This window comes from Alnus glutinosa, chromosome 8 (assembly GCF_958979055.1).
Source record: "Alnus glutinosa chromosome 8, dhAlnGlut1.1, whole genome shotgun sequence".
Taxonomy (NCBI): Eukaryota; Viridiplantae; Streptophyta; class Magnoliopsida; order Fagales; family Betulaceae; genus Alnus; species Alnus glutinosa.
In genome coordinates, this window is record NC_084893.1 from 25,063,498 (window position 1) to 25,084,596 (window position 21,099).

The 21,099-nt window shown below is 36.6% G+C and overlaps 1 protein-coding gene and 1 non-coding gene across 2 annotated transcripts; one reads left to right on the top strand and one right to left on the bottom strand.

Annotated features, from left to right (window-relative positions):
• The first annotated feature begins 205 nt into the window (after window positions 1–205).
• On the top strand, window positions 206–7,550 carry LOC133874543 (tRNA (guanine(37)-N1)-methyltransferase 1). Its single transcript, XM_062312393.1, has 9 exons — window positions 206–1,152; window positions 2,839–2,937; window positions 3,460–3,579; window positions 3,722–3,888; window positions 5,381–5,451; window positions 5,692–5,834; window positions 6,698–6,809; window positions 7,049–7,161; window positions 7,281–7,550. The coding sequence occupies exons 1-9, from the start codon at window positions 316–318 to the stop codon at window positions 7,422–7,424; spliced, it is 1,806 nt and encodes a 601-aa protein (XP_062168377.1). The 5' UTR covers window positions 206–315; the 3' UTR covers window positions 7,425–7,550.
• A 12,041-nt stretch (window positions 7,551–19,591) lies between these two features.
• On the bottom strand, window positions 19,592–19,673 carry TRNAS-AGA (transfer RNA serine (anticodon AGA)). The gene has a single exon. It is a non-coding gene; the product is annotated as a tRNA-Ser (tRNA).
• Between the last annotated feature and the right edge of the window lie 1,426 nt (window positions 19,674–21,099).

Sequence of the window (21,099 nt, forward strand, 5' to 3'; positions counted from 1 at the left end):
AGATCGAATAAAAATATTAAAAAAATTTTGTAATTTCAATATGAGTCAAACACCGAAAAATACTTTTAGTGAAAAATATTTTTTAAAAATATAACTTCTCTAAAATCATTTTACAACGAAAATCGGTTTACCTCGACACAAACGGAGCATTAGTGAAATTGTTATCGAACTGTTTTCAACGATGTCACACATGCGCCGGAGAAGAGCATATCACTAGCAGCCTTAAACCCTGGTTAAACTTAAACCCTCCGTCACTCACACACAACGTTTCATTTCATTTCAAAATTTCAACCCCGAAACTCATTCACAGCCAACATGGTCGTAACCAGGGTCTTCCTCAGGATTCACTGTCTTCCCCTCATCACACTCTCCCCAAAACTCATCTTCCCCAAATTACCCCTCACAGTCTCTCTCTGCTCCACCACCAGCACCCAAGCCCTAACCCAAACCCGAATTCATGACCCGGCCCTCTCTTACGGACCCTCCCTCCACAAAGGAACCAAGCCGCAACCCGAACATCAACAACAAGACCAAGAAGATGAGGTAATCGACGAACAAAGCTTCACACGGGTCTTCGACCTGGCGGCCCTTCGTGTCCCGGCAAAAGATTGCTTTGCCCTCGAGATGCGACTCCGAGGCCACCTCTTGAACTGGCCTCGCATTCGCAACATTGCCCGAGTCCCCGGCGACGAGGTCGACCCGGAGGTCTTAGATCTATTAGGACCCCAAGGCCAAGGTTTGAGCACTGAAGAAGAAGAAAATATCGTTTCGTTGGAACGAAGAATTTACGGAAAAGCGGAGGGCGACGGCGACGTTTTGAGCCCGGTGTTGTACAGGGAAAAGCTGGCCAGGACGTTTAATTCGCGGGGGTATGTGAGATTCAGGAATTTGGCGCGGATTTCGAGGCCGAAAAGGAAGAAGAAGAGGAAGGAGGAGGAGGAGGAGAGCGGTGGGGACAATAAGGGAATTGGGAAGAATGAGATTGCTTTGGTGGAGGTTGTGGAGGGGGAGGGGGAAGGGGAGGAATTGAAGGGTTTGTTGGGGGATGAGTTTAAGGGGAAGACGAGGAAGTGGAAGGGTTCGACGAGGTTGTTGCTTTTGGACGAGCGGTATGCAGAGAGGGACGTGGAGGACTTGCCCGAGGCAATCAAGGTTAAAAGGCTGTTCCCAACACTTTGATACTCTGTGAGTTCGTTGGAAGATTTTTCTGAATTTTTTCTTTGCTTTGTGCTGTATGGACTGGTATCGCTAGAGTTTCCTGTTTTTAGATATTATCTTTGCGTCTTGATTGATACAGGCTCTATACTTCTCTTGATATCAGATTTGTTGATGATCTTGTATAGCCCCCATTATGACATTGGTTGCACATTGCTGTATTTGGTTTACCACTTCAATGTTTTTGATGTGATTAAAATCTTTTCATGAAGACAACATTTTCACTACCAAGAGTAAGTAAATATGTCGTGGTGCATTTCATGACCTTGAGTTTAGGCAGGCTGTTTATGTAATGAAAAGGCAAAATTTGATATCAAAGCGTAACTAAATGTGTCGTGCTAATATAACTGTTTTCACTTACATGTATAACTATTTTCATGATGTCCTGCACCTGGAGAGTTCTCTCTCTAGGTTCCCGAGCCTCAAGCAACGTCTTCATTTTTATTGCAACTCTAGCGGTAGTTGGCCTTCATTTATTAATGCTAGTCAGGCATTTTAAGTGTAAATGATGGCATCCTGTGATTTTTTGACGCTATCAAAATGGTCAGAGTTTCATATTAACATGATACAACCATTATTGTCATATTTGTCAAAGATATCTCATGGTATTTTGATAACATGTGGAAGTGGAGGTTTCTGGTAGAGCTTGTGGCTCCCCCCCTCAGGGAACCCTTTTTTACATGAGGGAGAGCTATTTATGTAGGCTTTGGCACATCACATATCTAGTCCTGATTGGTGAGCTCTCAGGAATTGGTGTCTGACGGTAACTGTAGCGAGGTTTCTTCATTACCTTGGTTACCAATTTTGGCTATTGGCACCGAGCTTAACCGTGGTTGGGAAAGTCGATCTTCACAATCAGCACATAGCATGCAGATCTGTTAGCGCACTTATATTGTACTGCAATCAATGTTTGAGTTTGTTCAAACATTATTGTGATATCCACCAAGATATACTTGTCAAATTTCCATAGTGTGCCACCATGGTGGAAATTATGTGTCGACTTTCTTTGCTAAAGTCACCATTAGTATTGTATCCACCAAGGTTAACTTGTCAAGTTTCCATTGCACGGTGCTATGATGGAAGTTACATGTCTACTTTCTTTGCTAAAATTTGCTTTAGAAATCCTCTTCTCCTTCTCCTTCTTAATGATTGAGTTCGCTCAGCTACGAGGCTGCCATTTTCTCACTCCTTTCACTTCTTAATGATTGAGTTCGCTCAGCTACGAGGCTGCCATTTTCTCACTCCTTTCACTTCTTAATGATTGAGTTCACTCAGCTACGAGGCTGCCATTTTCTCAAACCTACATTCTTTCAAAGCAGCCATTGTACCCAATCAGAAGTGTTAGTCTCAAGTCACAAACTTGTCTTAGTCCTTGTGACCTTAGGTATGGAGACAGTGGCCCTTTCCTTCTTAGATAACTTGTTTCCTTTTTTATTTATATATTCATTTATTTTGCAACTTATTTTAATCTGTCTTGTTTATTTTTCTATGGAAATCCATGTTCTACACAATCATCTTACCTTGTTTCGGATGAGCATCTCATATATTCTTGTTTTTATGGAAGGATTTGTATGTAAGCTACTTTTTTCATCTATTTAATTAATATTATCTTCAAATTATCAGGCCGTGTTGAAAGAAGATATGGGGGAAAGAACAGAATCAGCTTTTGAGCTTGCTAGATGCAAGCTGACCTTGTTTTATGATTACTGGCAGATGAATGAGGTAAATGACACAAAGGACATCCAACAACTAGGCTAGGTGACATCTTTAAGTAAACTATGCTCTGAACCTTCTGGATGCGAAGCATTTGATGACCAAGAACTGGACACTTTACATTGTTCTTTCATATGAGATAATAGATGGAGAGAAGAGGCCTTCATTTACCTGAAGTGTTCTCTGATAATTGTTCTCAACTGCTTTATTAGAAATGACAGTACTCAAATAATAAGTTAAATTAACATCCTGATTGTCACTTGACCTTTTATGCACAAGAATGGGGGTTGACATGTCTCCCTATTTCAGTAGTAGACCCATATACATTGTATCATAGACTTCTCTGAAGAGTAGAGCCTTCTCACATATCTAGATAAGTGGCCTCTGTATCTTTTTAAGCTCACTCTCTTGTTTAGGGGCATAGACCGTTGATTAGGTATTAGTATTCATATCTTATGGGGATTTGCCACTCTTAAATTGCTGAAAGTTTGCAGAATCAATGGATATATCAGGTCCTGTATGTTCTTGCAGATATTGGAGGCCTTGCTACCAAAGGGTATAATTGTTCCTTCAGCTTTTGAAACAGTTGGGCATATTGTTCACCTGAACCTGAAGGAAGAACATCTACCGTACAAGAATCTTATAGCAAAGGTGCTTTTTTTGGAATTTCTTTTTTACTAGTTTGACAATTGAAAAGTGATTTTGCATCTATCAATTTTTTTTTTTAGAAAAAAAAAGAAATGAGAAGTGAATTTACTGTCACTTCACAGAAGAAGGCTGTTTTTGTTTCCAGGTTGTTCTGGACAAAAATAAGCCAAAGATAAAGACAGTTGTCAACAAGATTGAAGCCATTCATAATGACTACAGAACAATGCAGCTGGAGGTTTTAGCTGGAAACCACTCTCTTGTGACAACAGTAGTTGAGAATGGAATGCGATTTCATGTTGATTTAACAACAGTGTATGTTTCCTTTTGATTGCAAGCTTTATGGGAGAAGTTCATTAAAGTTATTGAATGCTTGCCAATGTCATGCTATGATTCAAAACTATTTGTTTCTGGTAAAGCTGCAAGCCTACCCTAGTACCCTTGCTATGTTCTAGTGCAGTATGCACCTCGAATGTGCCAAACTCTGATCGAATATTGAGTTACATCTACAATTTCTTTTTTCGTGAGGTCTCTGTTCTGGACATCTTTGAATCAATTTGAAGGCACGTTCGAGGTGTAATACAGAAAAAACTTCTTATAGCCTTAAAATCGATTTGTTAGCTGCATTTATCTGGAATCAGTAAGGCCTAAACGTAATATGTTGGAAATACAAGACACTGTAAGTCTCCAACCATAAAATTGTTACAGCCTTCTATTGACCTCTTGGGGTGTATTAGCATTTTTTTATTTTTTTATTTTTTTTTTATTTTTTTTTATATATATATATATATATATATATATATATAAGTAGGGTGTATTAGCAATTCATAAATAACCATATCTATTAATTTATCAAATCCATCTTCACCTTCTATCTAAAAGGTTGCCTGGAGAGGATCAATGACAGCCAGTATTAAATCTTTCTAGCTCATGCATTTGTTGATCACAAGTTAATCTGGGCATGTGAGTTAGATACACAGTTCACTCTTAGCACCATTCCTTGTGCGAAACTTACAAGAAACACCCAGTAGTTCCTTCTCCTGGTAGTGTCTGACCATTGATCATAGGCATGGGATAAAATATCTGGAATCATGATATTGTAGCCAGGGAATTGAGTGTCATGGTATACATGAATGTAGGAGTTGCTCCTAATTGGTTATATTGGAAGTTCATATTTAGAGTTGGTTTCAACTCTTATTCAAGTTTGACCTATTGGGTAGTTTGATTTCAGTAATGATAATATCATGAAGACAAACAAAAAGATAGAAATATTCGAGCTATACAACCCTTCTCATCCAACACAAAAAAAAAAAAAAAAAAAAAAAAAAAAAAAGGAAAAGGAAATAGACCAAGAAAAAGAGAAAACTGAAAAACAATGTTTTGGCATTTTGAATTAGGATGTGATATTCCGACTGAGGAAAATATTCATCAACTTGACAGATTATGTGAGTTTAACACCATAAGGTGGGTTCTTTTTCTGTTTGCTTCAGTTAAATTCTATTGTAGTCAGGTGAAGGTCTTTGATCTTATAAAAGTCTTATGCTGTTGGATAGAAAAATAGGGAAGTAAAAATCTAGTCTGTTATTATGTCTTTGGATACACAACAGGCTCAATATACTATAGCCTGGTTTGACTATTCTGTCTATTGGGTGGGAATAAATTTGAAATTCTGTTTTCTAGAATAATCTATATGATTTGTTTTGTCAAGGACAGCTGCTTTTGTATCCCTTTTTGTGCTTAATTTGAAATGAATCAAGGCAGCAACCGAATAACAGTGGCTTCTGGATGGTTTTTCTCTTTTATGCAGGTATTGGAATTCAAGGCTTGCTACTGAAAGACAAAGGCTTCTGAATGGCTTTACTCACAATGATGTTGTTTGTATGTTTATGTCTTGGCCTATTTTTGTTTATATTTATTTATTTGTTTTTGAATAAGTAAAAATATTTTGTAAAATAGAGGAGAATGCTAAAGCGAAGTGTCAATAGAGCTAGCCTTTTTAGTTTTTATGTTAGGTGATCTTATCTTGTTTTGAACTTTCCACCTACTTTTTCTGTCTCTGATAATGTCATAAAACCGTGGTGCTTACCTGTGTATGGTCGTCTTTTATGCAATTGACAGGCGATGTTTTCTCTGGGGTTGGTCCACTAGCAATATCGGCTGCAAAGATTGTAAAACGTGTTTATGCTAATGATCTGAACCCACACGCGGTTGAATATATAGAAAGAAATTGTGTGCTCAACAAAGTTGAGAGGAAACTTGAGGTATGTGACTGACTTGTTGCCGTATTGGTATTTAGTGGTCGTACCTTTTCTATGCTTATGATAATAAGAAGAATATTCATCCAAAAAAAGATAATAAGAAGAATAAGAAAAATGAAGGATCTTCTAGTTTGACTGTATAGTGGGGAAAGGATTTCTTTGTGGTATGTAAATGATGAAGACAGCGTGGGTAGATGAGAGTAATTCCTCCCAGAATATTGATAAGTTAGACACTGAGTATTACACAGGAATTCTTTTTTTTTTTTTTTAAATTTATTTATTAGTAAGTTACATATGCACCCGGTGGGACTTGAAATCACGACCTCACCCTCTACCTTGCTACAAAGGGAGGAAGTACCATTTGTGCTAAAGCTCATTGGTTTCTACTCATTGGATTCTTAAGCATCTCTCTTAGTAAGCATGACATGAATAAGGAAAGATTCATTTGTCAGAGATATTCTTGGAGGTTTCTTGATCGGTTGATAAAGTCAAAATGATGAATAAGCATATTTGCACAATGTATCCTGAATTTAGCTTCTTTCGCTAGTTCTCAGGCTTTAATTCATACCCATTTAAGAGTAATGCTACACATCATCCCCTTATCCTCCTTTTGTCCTCCCAAAATTGATGTGGCTCTTAAAATTACCATTGAATTTTTGATATATCACTTTTGGATTTTGATCCAATGGTGATTTTAAGAGCCACATCAATTTTGGGAGGACAAAAGGAGGACAAGGGGATTATGTGTAGCATTACTCCCCATTTATGGGGCATTAACTCAGAGATACATTGCCTAGGCGTTTCACAGTATTAGTTTTCTTATGAATAGAGTTATATGCTTCTTCTTATGGACCTTGACTTCCCAGGTCTTTAACATGGACGGGAGGAGGTTCATCCAGGCTATATTTGCAAGTGAGAAAGCTAAGCGCATTACACAAGTGGTTATGAATTTGCCAAATGATGCTGCAGAGTATCTAGGTCTGTTGTTAATTTTTATGGATGTTCTTGATCTCGTTTTTTTATTTTTATGTGTTAATATCAGACTAGTATTCCATTGGATTCGTAAATTACTATTGTGCAGTCTATAAAAAAAATGATCAGCAGAGTTGTAATTAGCTATTAAGTTTATCAAGTTAATAATTTGGACCAATTCTGTTGTAAAATATCTTGACTCATCCTCTGTGTGAGTGTGTGGATGTTTTTGCCTCTATGAACAGATGCATTCAGGGGAATATTCAGAGATAGACCGGAGAATGGAGATTTCACTTTCCCAATGATCCATGTTTATGGATTCTCCAAAGCACAAGATCCAGAGTTTGACTTTCATGAGGTCTGTTCTAAAATTTCATACAACATGCACGTGTTATTTGCTTGGCTAATTGAACAAACTCCAGGCTGTTTGTTTGAAATTATCTTCCCTCATCCTTCTCCGTAATAATTTTAATGCAGCGGATAAGAATTGCATTGAAAGAGGTGGCAGTTGATGTAGAAATGCGAAGAGTACGCGTCGTTGCACCAGGAAAATGGATGCTATGCGCATCGTTTGTCCTCCCTGAGACTGTAGCATTTGCAGATAGTAGACCAGATATGTAAAAAGCTGAGGGTAAGCTGTACCCAAATTTCTTTAAACATCAATTATAAAATCGATATTTACAAATGTATTTTTATATGTACTCTCTATTTGTATATGCATTTAGGAGTAGTTAATTTATGTAGTCATTTTGCCAATGTTCATAATGTTATTGTTTCTACTCGTTTTATCATTGGAAAAAAAGGCCAGTGAAATAAGCTAACATGATCAGTACTACACCATTTAAAAGGGTTTATCTAACAATCACTTAGCTCCTTTGGACAAGTTACCTTCGCAGCAAAGAAAGGACCATTTTCTGATTGTCCGGAGTTCCCATCTCCATACAACTATCATTAGTTTTCTTGATTTTATGGAGAAATAAAATAGATGAGACCACTGTAATGAGATGAGCAAGAATCTTAGGACGGGGAAAAACTCATCATATAAGTGGCCAGGAATGGAGTAAGGGCATAATAGAATGTTTTAATCAAGAAAACACTCAACAAACTACTTTGGATGGTAGCATATAGCACCTTCGACTACATGATTGAATTTATAATAATTGTGAAAGAAATGATTTGAGTTAGAAATATGCTACAGACAGTCAGTGTCAAAACTCAGCAGTTTCAAAAAGGCCCCACATCAATTGTAATGTAGGGACACGCAAATTTTAAAATAGGTCTTGAAAATAGCGGGATTTGAAAGGCTTATTATGTAACAGGTGGTTAATAGTTGCACTTTGGCTTTTAATAACAACATAATCACCTGTTAGTGGCTAATCAATCCTAACAAAACGGTTAGGATTATTTAAAAGTGAATAACCGTAACTGCTTTTACACGGCAAGTAGGCAAAAGGTCCAAATATATAAAAGAATAAAGTAAATAAAAAAATTAGCAACTAGAGGGATCAACGATAAACTGATTGGTTAAAGAAGAAACAAATTTTTATTTTAAAAAAAAAAAAGACAAAAGAAATTCAGGAAAACTGACTTCTTTCCATTTTTTATTTACGGTATTTTTGTCATTTTTTTTTGTACGAAGGGGATGTATTGCAATTGTAATGTAATTTGGGGGGACATTGTTGTAGTTGAAAATATTTAAGGAGAATATTACAAATTATTCAATATTTAGAACTTAGAAGGGGATATATCATATATGTATGTGTACTTTTTCAACAAAAAATTAAAATAAAAAAACACAAGTAAATGTCAAATATATGGCACTGGAGTGGCAGGGGTGCCCTTATTTAACATACCAAAAGGAAAAGAAAAGAGAGTCCAAATTTCATTTTGGATTGGCTGTGATCTATTCTTCACCCAGACACCTCACAGTCATATCTTGCTTTAATGTCTTGAGTCTCTGTTTTGTAGTGTTTTTGTGCTGTACCACCACAACTAATCAATGACAGCGACCTCTTCCTGAATCAAAAATAAATAAACAAATTAAAAAAAAAAAAAACCAATTTGTACATAAATGCTATAGACACTGGATTTTTTTGTACTCAGATTTGTCCTCCTTGGACGGCCCAGATTCACCCCAAACATTTGCATGCTGCTCATCATGTCCTTCCTAAAAATCTTACTGTAAATCACGTACTCTGTATGCATCTGTTTTGCCCCACCCACAGGCCATGCCAATTGTGAAGAATAGGGTGGGGTGGGCAGGATGGTCTTTCTGGGCACGATGGGTGGGGGCAGGATGGTAAAACTAAAGGGTGAGAGAGAATGAAAGCAAATCTCAGTTCAGATTGAGATCTATATAATAATATCTTTCCTGTGGTCCTTATTTATGACTAAAAAAATGAAAGAGAAGGAGGGGGAGCAGAGGATCTTCTCTGCTACTTTGTGCAAAAATAGGTAGCTCATTCACCAGTTGCATAAAGCCAGAACTAACAGTTACTCTAACAGCTACATTCTTTATAGCAGCCAGCTCTAGGATACACAAATGTAATGCTCACCTGCTCACTCTCCACATTATTACAAAACAATCCTAAAAACACCATCACTTACACTAATCTTGAAACATAAACTTAGTAATTAATGATTTAGGCATTCTAAAGAGACCGGGTGCCTCTTGCGAAATAACGGCCTCGTTTGATAGTACTCTTTAAAGAGTGTTGCCAAATGAGCCCGTTGTCTTGGCCGGAACCACCGACAACTATTCGATTGCAAACTTAATCTTATAATTTGGCATGTCATGTTTTGAGGTTATAGCGAGAAAATAAAATGTTTTGGATACTACTATTTTTATTACAACCACCCTTTAGAAATTGACGTAACAATTTATAACTGTTAAAATGATTAAGAGTGTAGAATGGTGCTAGAGGAGCTACAACTTTGATTACGAAGCCATTTTTAAATTGACATAGCCAGTCTATAATTGGTGAAATAATCAAGCAAAAAATCTTGCTTATTGTTTTTTTCTTAATTATTTCACAAATTGTGAATCGTCATATCATTTTGGAAATGACTTTGTAGTAAAAGTTGTAGTAGTCCAAGCATTTTTTAAAAGCGTTTGCTTGAAGCTTGCCAAAGAAATATAGGTCATGTTTAGTAAACTTCGCTAAAACCCTTTTAACTTTTCAAACGTTGGAACTCTTTTGAAATAACAATTACTCAAACAGATTTTCAGATGTGGCTACCACTACTAACACATTTTCAAAACAAACTATAAAATTCTTCTCAAAACTCAAAACACTGTCATGCTAGTAATGTCGTTGCTTGAGTCATACGGTGGCTGCCGATGCCCGCCATTGTGGCATCATCTTTTTACACTTGTTTTCTTTTTCCTAACAATCATTTTCTTATACATGATCCATGCCATGCCATTCACAACCAGTTCTCTTATCCACTAATAATAAATAAATAAATAAATAAAAGTGAAATTCCAATTTCTTCGTGTTAGTACCCAACCTTACAACTCATGGACTTTTGGTCCGTTTGTGTTTGCAATTTTAAAAAGTAATATTTTAAAATAGCGTTTTTAAAACGTGCTATTTGAAAATATGACTGAAATCATAATTTTACCTTTAAAATTGTTGTTTAGTCTTTAAAATAATGCATTTTTAAAAATCGCAGGTTCTTTTCTTTTAGGGTTAAATACATACTTGCCACATGTGGTTTGTAAATTTTATTTTTTGCCTCTTCAGTTTTACTTTTTATCATAAGTGATACCTGTGCTATGGGAAAAGATGCAAATGGTATCTCCGTCTATTTTTCATCCAAAACTAACAGAAATCCACGTCAGCGCCATGTGGTACTATTCAAAATACGACACGTGGCCATAATATATATATTAATTTTAAGGCTTTTTTTTTAAAAAAAAATAATAATAATTTTTGGAGTGGCTCTTTTGGGCCACATGGGGTGGTTTGGCCACCTTCAAGGGCAAAACGGGAAGTAAAAAAATTTGAGGGTTTTGCCTTGGGGGTGGCCGAACCACCCTCGTGGCCCACGAGGGTGGTTCGGCCACCCTCAAACCACCCCCGTAGGCCACAAGGGTGGTTCGACCACCCCCAAACTAGATGATCTGGGGGTGGCCGAACTACCCTCGTGGCCTATGGGGTATTTCGACCACCCCAAGGGCAAAACGGGAAGCAAAAAAATTTGAAGGTTTTGCTTTGGGGTGGCTGGCCACCCTCTTGTGGCCCAAAAAGCCACCCCTACAATTTTTTTAATTTTTTTTAAAAAAGGCCTCAAAATTTCAAAAAAAAAGTGTGGCCATGTGTTGCATTTTGAATGGTGCCACGTGGCGCTGACGTGGATTTCTGTTAGTTTTGGATGAAAAAATAGACGGAGGTACCATTTGCATCTTTTTCCATAAAATTAGTATCACCTATGATAAAAAGTAAAACTGAATGGACAAAAAATAAAATTTGCAAATCATATGAGACAATTTTGCATTTAACCCTTTCTTTTAACATTTTTAAATTGCAATTTTTTTTTTTTTAGACACAATTCAAAACAACATATTTTAAAATCGTTTTTTTTTTTTTTCCTGTAAAATCAAAATGTTAAACGAATTTTTAATTTTATCAGATACCCTCACACGTGTGAACTGGTCCCCACCGGCACCCACAAAGAGACACCCTCTAGCCGCATCGCCTACATCCTAAATGCCATCATAATGCCCAAATCCCGCAGGCGTTCCATCATCCATGCAGGGCGCAATCTGCGTCCCCAGAACCCAAGAATCCACCATGTCTGTCCAAACCCATCTTCATACGTGTCTACCCAACAACCTAACCACCCTACCTTCGCACGTGCCAATCCCCCTTCAGATTGTTCTCCACGTCCCTTTTCCTTCAGCCGCCTATTTTCCATACAACACATACTTCTCTCTCTCTCTCTCTCTCTCTCTCCCTCCCTCTCCTCGTACCTCACACTCCAGTGATGGTCCCCCATCTGGCACGTAGTAGAGAGGGGTCCACCGAAAGTGGGACCCATGAAAATAATCTTTTAAGATTCTCAAAGAACGACTATAACCAAGGGTGCTGCCTATCAGGACCTTTGATTCCTCTTTGATGCCTGATGGTGCCAAAATCTAGGGAAAGATCAATGCCCATCAAGAGAAGGTGGAGCCCATATGGGTGAGATGGCCATCCCTGATTGGCACCCATCTCAAATCATGGTGGTCGTGGCATAGAGGCCGGCGCGAGTTCGTACACCCTACATGCCTTTTGGTTATGTGGGATCTCTCACCAAATTCGTATTTTGTCCGGCCTTGGTTGCTCACACGGTTCAGCTTTTGATCCAAAGCCTCCCATTTTATATGTTATTTTTAAAATTATTATTAAATTTTAAAAAAATTATCTTTAATTACACTGAGAATGAAAATTTACAGTAATTAATTGTTAAAAATGTTAATAATTTATACAGTTAATATAAAAAAAAATTATATCATATCTATTTATCCAAATAAATTTTCAAGTAAAATCTCTAATAACAGCTGCTTAAATTTTTAGCCATTAATTGCCATGAATCTAAATCAATAGACTGCATGGGTGTGGCTAGGTTTCGCTCATTTATGAAGCCCCTCTTAGCCCTCTAGGTGAGGAATCGTGGACCAATTGATTTGTAAAGGTTAGATTTGGGCATTTTAAATCAATTCTTGAGAGTGAAGATCATGATGTTGTAGTCTTAAATGTGGATTAATTAATAAAAATTCTGGTTAGACCTAGTTTGAGTTAGGGGTAGGTCAGAGACCAAATGATGATTGGAGCATCATAGATGCCTAGCTTGGCACAACAATATTCTTTATTATCTGGTGGTAAGGATATGTTTGGATCATGATGTGGTTTTGTAACAAATCCGAAAAGGAATTTCATAATAATGGTCCTTTTGTTTTGCCTTTTTGGTATTTTTTAGTGTTTAATGGGAACAAAAATAATGATAAATAAAAATTATTTTTAGTTTGACTGTAAAAATTTATTTAATTTTTGAAAGAAAACCGTAAATCATTTTTTAGATTTAAACTTTTTATTCTTGTATGCACGTTTGTGAAAATTCATAATCGTCGGGCATTGGAATTTGTTAGTAACCCGACTCAACCGCTGAAGATTTCCGAATTTTAGTATCGGATTGCTAAAATTTAGTGGCAGTATTGGTTGAATTCTGACAATGGTCGTCGGATTTCGGTGGATCAGATTCCTGCCAGTTTGGTCAGAATCTTACCAATACAGCTTTTTTCTCGGATTCCGGCCAATTTGGCCAAAATTTTTGCTGGAATTCGATGACGGCGGCCAGACATCGTCGGATTCCGTTTTACGCTGTTAGTAATTTTTTTATATGAGCCAAGCGCTGAAACATTATTTTGTCGAAAATATTTTAAGATGAAAAATATTTTACGTCGAAACAAACATAGCATAAATTTAGCCGTACAAGAAATGGGTAACAAAAACTTGGATGAAGTGGTTGAAAGATCGATTTTTATGGCTGCTACTTTTTGGGGTTCTGTTTCCCTTCCCTTGCCTTAGTTCCATTATCGATCATCATGGGATCAATGAGTGCAAGTTTGAAGAACTTAGGTTTAAATTACTTGTAGTAATAGTATATGGAAATATATACGAGGTGTTTTATAATGTTTTTTAAGGAGGTTTTTTGTGTTTTGGTTAAAAATGTATTATGATGTGACATAACTTTAAAAGTAGTTTTAATTTTATTTTTTGTTGTTGAGTATTTTGTGTTTAAAATTATTTGTTAATTAATGTTTTATTACATCTTAACCAAGGCAGCAGGCAAGGAAAAGAGATAGATCCCAAGCTTGAAGCTTCCTCACTAAATCTAAAAGCTAGCATTATATAGAGAGAGTATTTTTTTTTTTTTTTTAATTATCATATTACATTTATTTAGTAATTTAGATTCTTGAGGTAACCCCATAGAGTCATGGAGAGAAAAATCCAGAAATTTAGGAAGAAGCCCCTCCCCCCTTGAATTGGTGCATATATATACATATATAAGTGGGACCCACCATGAGATTTTATCCCCCAACACAAGTTTTGCTTAAGCATTATTGTCAAATTGTCAATTAATTGCTAACTTGACTCATGTCCTTCTTTCTATCATTCTTCTCCTCCTTATTATTAATTGATTGCAAATTTAAAAGGTAAATTAAATGTAGTATTAACAAACTCCTGCCCAAAAATCTTACTCTATATGATTGCCCAAGATCGAGGCCATGGTTTAAATATCTTACACTACCCACCACGTGATCCCCATGATCAGAGGATCATGACCGTTAAATTGGGCATTACATAAATTGATGTGCAAAATTACAAACACTTGCCTAACATAATAATTCTTTTGCTTATTTTGCCAAAACTGACTGTGTCCTACGAATTACAATGCAACCTGGCTTCCTTATTTTGGCCCTGGAGGCTGGACAATATTGTGGACAAGGCTAGCTCCATGTTCCATGTTCCCACCAGGCGCTCGAATAAACCGTCCGTTCGGTCTCAGACCATGACACGTGTCAGACCTACTCCATCACGCGTGTACTAGGAGCGTGCATACATTCCATCTCTAGTTCTAGCTACTTCTCAAGACTGAATTGAAACACACGCTCCGTAAAATGTTGTGGGTTTAGGCATACTTGTTCCAGCGAACCTTGTGTTCGAGTTTTTACACACAAGGAGAAAAATCAACGGTCAACAGAGAGATCGTATGGTGTGTACGTGGAGGTAGTAAAAAGTAAAAACGCATGGGCGTGGAGGTAGTAAAAACATGTACGAGAACGAGATGAGCAACTCATGGCACTACAGAACAAATTACAAACACAGAGTAGCATAGACATGCATAGAGCCATGTCTTTTTAGCTTTTCACACTGGTAGTTTTTCCCCGTCTCTCTCTCTCTCTCTCTCCCCTCTGTCTCTCTCTAGGCATTTAGCTCTCTCACCCAAAAAGCATTAGCACTCTCAATATTCTTACAAGTACCCCAAACTGTCTTAATTTTCTCCTCTTTCTCTCAAAACAACCACTCAATGGATGAGTATCCACTTCTTCTTATGGCTGCAGGCCAAACCACCACCGAGCAAACCAAACCCGAATCGGCAAAAACCCGAGGGAGAAAGCCCGGAAGAGGACCAAACCAGAAAAAACAACCCCAGAGAGGACTAGGTGTGGCTCAACTTGAGCGCCTCAGGCTCCAAGATACCGGAATACCCCACTTTCAGTCCTTCAACCAGCTCCCCGATCCTCAGCGTCAGTCCCGGACCCCAATGGTGCCCTTACCCTTCACCGACCAGGATGTGTCTGTTCCTCTACAGTACGGTGCACCTTCACGGCCGGCTGTTAATGGCTGTGGAGGTCTGGTGGTTCAGAGGGCTGGAAATGGAGGTGGGTTTGGTGGGTTGTGCTATGGTGGGTCTTCTGGGATGGGAGGGACGTTGGTGACGGTGGATCAGGTTGGGATGGATCCTTATGGTCGGGCTGGGGATCCGGATCCGAGAGTTTTTGTTGGGACTGTGTTTGAGGCCTCGAAAGAGCTCTCTTCAATGCCAAAGATGCTCTCTGGGCCTCAGCGCTGTGATGCCTGCTTGAAGGTTTTGGGTTTAGTTTTTTCGAGTACTTTTTTAGTCTTTCTGTTTGTTTCCCTAGAAAATGTAGGAAACGGTGGGGAAAATAAATATTTCGAATCATGTGCTTTCTAGACATTTTCATATGAAAAAGTTCAACCAAGCCATATAGTTGTGTTGGGCATGGTTAAGGCTTTTTGGTCTTCATGTCCTAATTCATAAGTACACTGTTCCACTGGGTATTTTCCTCCAAAACGTTTTTCTCTGCAAAAATGAAACGTTATATATAGTTTTCTACGTGTTTATCTCAATTCTTATGCTTCTTTTTTTTGTTGTTAATTGTGATGTCGTTTTTGGTTGCAGAAAAGGCGAGGCAATGCGGGAAACATGGGGCTTAATGGGGGGAGAGACAACTATAGTGAGATATGTCCAATCAATGGCTCTGATTTTCTCGGATCCAATCTGCAAAACATCCCAAACTTCACTGGTGAAACCGGAAATTTTGGTGTCAGATCATCGAGGCGTGGTGGTCGCAAGCTTGATGAGGTAGATTAAACCTCCAAAATTTTGAAGAAAACAGAAACGAGAAATCAGTGAGACTTAAAAAGCACAATATATATGTTTAATCCATTATCATGTGTGCGTGTGTGTATATATAGACAATGTATAGAAATTTTCCATAACTCTCTCTATATTTTTTAATTATAATATAATATCTGGATATGTATGTCGCTGAATTCCCATTGGTTGTTTTAATGGGGTTACTGTGTAGGGTGTAGAGGTGGTGGCAGTTCACAGGAAGGGATCAAATTGTTCGAAGGGTGGAAGCGTTTTGATGGAATATGAGTTTTTCCCTGAGAAAAGTGGCAGAGGCGGCACTTCTTCCGAGGGGCATGAATTTCCTACAGAAGCTTCAGTTGCTGTGGGCAGTGAAGCTTCTTCTCTTCCTACTGCTGCTTATATTTCCACTTCTAGCTCTGTTGATTTGTCTCTCAAGCTTTCATATTAGAACCAAAGAGGGGTCTATTTTTTTGTTTTTGCTTGTTTTACGTGATCAGTGAGTAGCTAGTGAGTGTAAAAAACAACCCAAACACACAGCCTTTTGGTTTTCCTTTTGTTGTTAAGCTATTTTCAATCATCGACCTCACTGATTTTGTTCAATTTTCTCATCTGATCACCATTATTTCTCATAATATTGATCTTTCCTTTTCATTTTTTTTGGGTGCGTATGAGAGACCTTATTTAATTCTGTTACGGGACAAAGCTTAATGGCTTCCCGTTGTGTTTTTTAATAATGAATGTAATCAAACAAGCTGAAGTACCAAAAGTAGTATGCAGAATACAAGCAGCCATGCTTCACAGTACATGTAAAATATATATATATCTTTCTTCGTTGATGTATAAATGTCTGAAGCTTTGAGTGGGATCGATGCACCCACAATAATAAACTAACTCAACCCAGCTACTATATGAGAATTATCTACTGATTGTACTATCTGGGATATACCCAGATAAATCTCTATATTCTCAAACACCAACATAATCTCTTTATAAGATGTTTCAAGTGTAGACAATGAACAGAGAGTACTGTGGCATTGCCCACCAATTTGATGTGGAGAATGAGCTTCTAAAATACAGTTTATCTTCTTGGTTTTTTTGGCCCGGGTGGGTCGTTTAGGGTTTGACAGCTACAAAGAAAGAGCTTTAATTTACTTCAAATCATTACAGATATTTGAAACAAAGAGTAGGGAAGAAAGAAAAATGAATCCTGGGAATTAAAATATATATATATATGTACAGGCTGTAATTTAAACTTGAGAGAGGTGAAAAACCCTAGCAGTTCTTTTCTCCAACTAGCTTACTTGTTTTTTCTATAAAGTAGGGCCGTTTTTCTGTTCCAGAGTTAGTTTACATCTTTATGTGCTGAAACACAAGGTGGGCATCTCTGGCTTTCCGTTTATAGGAGTCAGGCAAACCCTTCTGTGGGGGTGCTTTGAAAACCGTGAAAGGAACTCCTGCCCTACCTTACTGTTGCTTTAACGACAGTACTGAGCTGCGTGTGGATGGCTGATCATCACCAGCGGGTGGCTGCTGATCAGTACATGCAACACCACGACAGGTACAAATGTGTAATGAGTATAAATATGGTAGTAGACAGGCAGGTGACTGTGTGTCTCAGTACAAGTAAGGTTGTGGAAGCTTTTTCCGACTCCTTTTTTTTGATTGGTTCCTCACTGATCCGGTGATCCCCCACTGTTCTGCTTATTATGACCACCTTTTTCTTTTCTCTTCCTCTATCTTGCTATATCTATTATGGTAAAAAGCTACCTTTTTTTTTGCCTTTGTATTTTTCTTTGTTGCCATGTTTTAAAGTTTGAAGTTTTGTTTCGATGTAGAGGCCGCAAACGTGTCCTAAATATTGGTTGATAATAGAACTCCCGGCCACTAGCTCGAGAAGAATATGGTGGAAGAAAAGTTTTTGGGGATTGGAACTATATACTTTCCCTTTCAATATATGCACCACCTAATGGGTAATGTTTCTGGTCTAATTTTTGTAATGTATTCTACCAATTTAATTACCACGTAGTTGAAATGTTTATCTTTTGTTAGAATTTAACATAAATTCTAACGAAATAAGGTATAATAGACATTTCATGTAAGTAAAAATGACAAAAAGATATTGCATATATAAGATAAATTTATTTTTCAAAAAATGAAAAAAAAAAAAAAAAAAAAAAGCCCGTCAAACCCATTGCCTTCTAACATAATGGGGTATAAAGATATTTCACCCGACTAAAAATGACAAAAATATCTTGCATAAGACAATTTTATTTTAAGCAAAATGAAAATAAGCAAGAAAATCCTGTCAAACCCATGATATGGCCGAGAGTCGCCTCCCATTGAGGATTATATATATATATATATATATGTATAAAAGGGTATAGTTGTATTTTTTTTTAAAAAAAATTATGTGGTAAAATGATCATTTTACATCACGTACGTGTAAAAATTAACTCTTAATTTTCAGGCTTAAAAATTAGGTTGATCCATATAAAAAAAATTAGATTTAACCTCTCATTTATATTTTGACCATTCCGAATGAGAAATTCTGATTCTGTTCCTATGTGATGATGTGTTTGCCACTTTGCCGACTGTTTAAGTTTATAGAAAACATTGCAAATGGAGTAATAGATTAAAATGATAAGAAGTATTTCTCCAAAGTTTTTATTTCTAGGCAAAGAATATACATGGCATCCTCCATAATAAGAGTAATTAATAATATACATGACATCTTCACATGTATGTTGGAAAAGCTGATCGTGTAATTATGCACATGAAGCCCATATATATATATATATATAGCCGATTCTTTGTTAAGATTATTAAGAATATGGGAAAAAAACAAGAAGTGTTTACCGACTAAAAAGCAAAAAGTATGAGCTCCGATCCTGACGATTATGCATGGCTATGGAATTAAATCATTCCTGGTTCGGGTATCAAATATCGTACACTACAACTGACTATTACTTTTTGTAAAGATATTCTCCAAGAGGATCACGGCTATTAATTCCTTGGTATAGGAAATGTTACAATTATTAGTTTGTACAAATGATTTTTTATTTATTTATTTTATTTTTTTGTAGATTTGTACAAATGATTGATAGGTATATATATATTCTCTTTAAAGTTTATTAATTAGAAATAATCGTAAATAATATATATCTTATCAATTTTTATAGAGTTTGAGAACTAAAAAAATAAATAGAAACCATAACAATCTTTTTAAAAAATTAATAATTGTAACGTGTGGAACCATCTTTAAATATTTATGAGGGAATAATGCAGGAGATTAGATAGAATCATATATATATAGAAGGAGATAAAGGAGCTAGCGTGCAGAAATCAAGGGGAACCATGGCTGGATTGGACCTACTAAAGTTAGGTTCATGTACATATCATCAGTTCTTCTACTCTGTTAAAAATAATGCAAATGATATTATTTGATGTGAAATTTATATATGTGAGATAAATCTCACACTAAATGTAAATGTGTATAAATAATACATCTTTAAAAATAAAAGGGTAAAATAGTAAAATAAGAACATTTAAAAGGCATTGACATGTCTTTGTACATACTACATGCTTATTACATGGAAAAGAAAAAAACACCAAAACGACGTGGACGGCAGGATTCGAACCTGCGCGGGCAGAGCCCACATGATTTCTAGTCATGCCCGATAACCACTCCGGCACGTCCACATCAGTGAAAGTACTATCTAGTTTAAATATTTGACTTATAGTTTTTGTTCACTCCGCAGGTCTCGGATTAATACAATTAATAAGATGACAAAACCAAAGCAGAGTTCTCTGAAGATTTCTCGTTCTTACTATTGTCAACAGCTCTTTAATTTTTGGTTAGTTTTATCTATCTCATTTTCAAGCTTTCATAAATTAAAACACAGTTTTAGGCTTTTCACTGAACGGATCCTTAACACAATCTAAACAGGCTCGTAGGCTATCTAGTGCGGACAAAAACTTTTTATTTCAAATGAAATAGGGAGAAATTATTTTACGGTTAATATTTTATTTTATGGTGTCTATGATGACAAATTATTTAAAACTTTTAAATGATATCATATTATATTCATCACATACATAGTTAAACAAAATAAAATAAAATCTTGATCATTAATTTTAAGGATTTGGTTTAAGTGCTGTAAAAAAAATTCCCAACAATTATACGGTCATTTTTTTCAAGGGTTTAGATTGAATTTCACTTTATCTCTCCTTCTCATGGAATACTTGAAATCACATAAACCCAATCCAAATTTTAAATGAAATGAAAGAGAAAATCCTATTCCATCTTGGTATTGCATTAAAGAGTTGTAATTAAGTTTGACATTTAATAATGATAAAGAGTTTATGAGGAAAAGAAGAAGTATTACCATTTTTTTTTTTTTGGGTAGTGGGCGTAAATCACATTATATTGGTACGGGTAAGCGGAATTCGCCTATAACTGCATATAGACAGGTCGTTTTTTGTACTAACCCTCCGTAACATTCGCTATGTATTTTTTACTCCTTTTTGGGCCTTTAAAAAAAAAAAGAAGCTCTGGACTTAATTTATATGGGCATATTGTTTTTGCTTAAAAAAACAAATGAGCTTTTTTAATGTACTTAATCTAATTTTTGAAAATGATGCATTAAGATTTTGTTTTTTACTCATTTCCCTAGACGAAACGGAGTCGTTTTGGGATTAAATTCGGAAGCGACGTTGTTTTATTAGTCAAAACTATTTTTCTTTTTTTTATTCGCCTTCATCTACTCACCTGATTCTGACCTGAACTCCCCTAATTTTTTTTTTTTACCAACCAGCCAAAGGTAATCTTGTTGTTTTGTGGGCTGTGAGATTATGGGTGTGCAAAACCCACACGTACCCGCGAACCCGCCCCGCCCCGCACCAACCCGCCTCATCAATAATGGATATAAGACATTTCTAAAAGAGTGCGGGTGCTAAATATGCTAACCCGTGATTTATGGGGCGGGTTGCGGTATTAAATTTTTTCTCACCTGCACACCCGCCCCGCCCCGCAATCCCTTTATACTCGTACCATCAAATTTTTCATAAAAAAATTATTAGTCATGACTAGGGGTGTGCCTTTGATTTCATCAAATTTTCCCTAAAA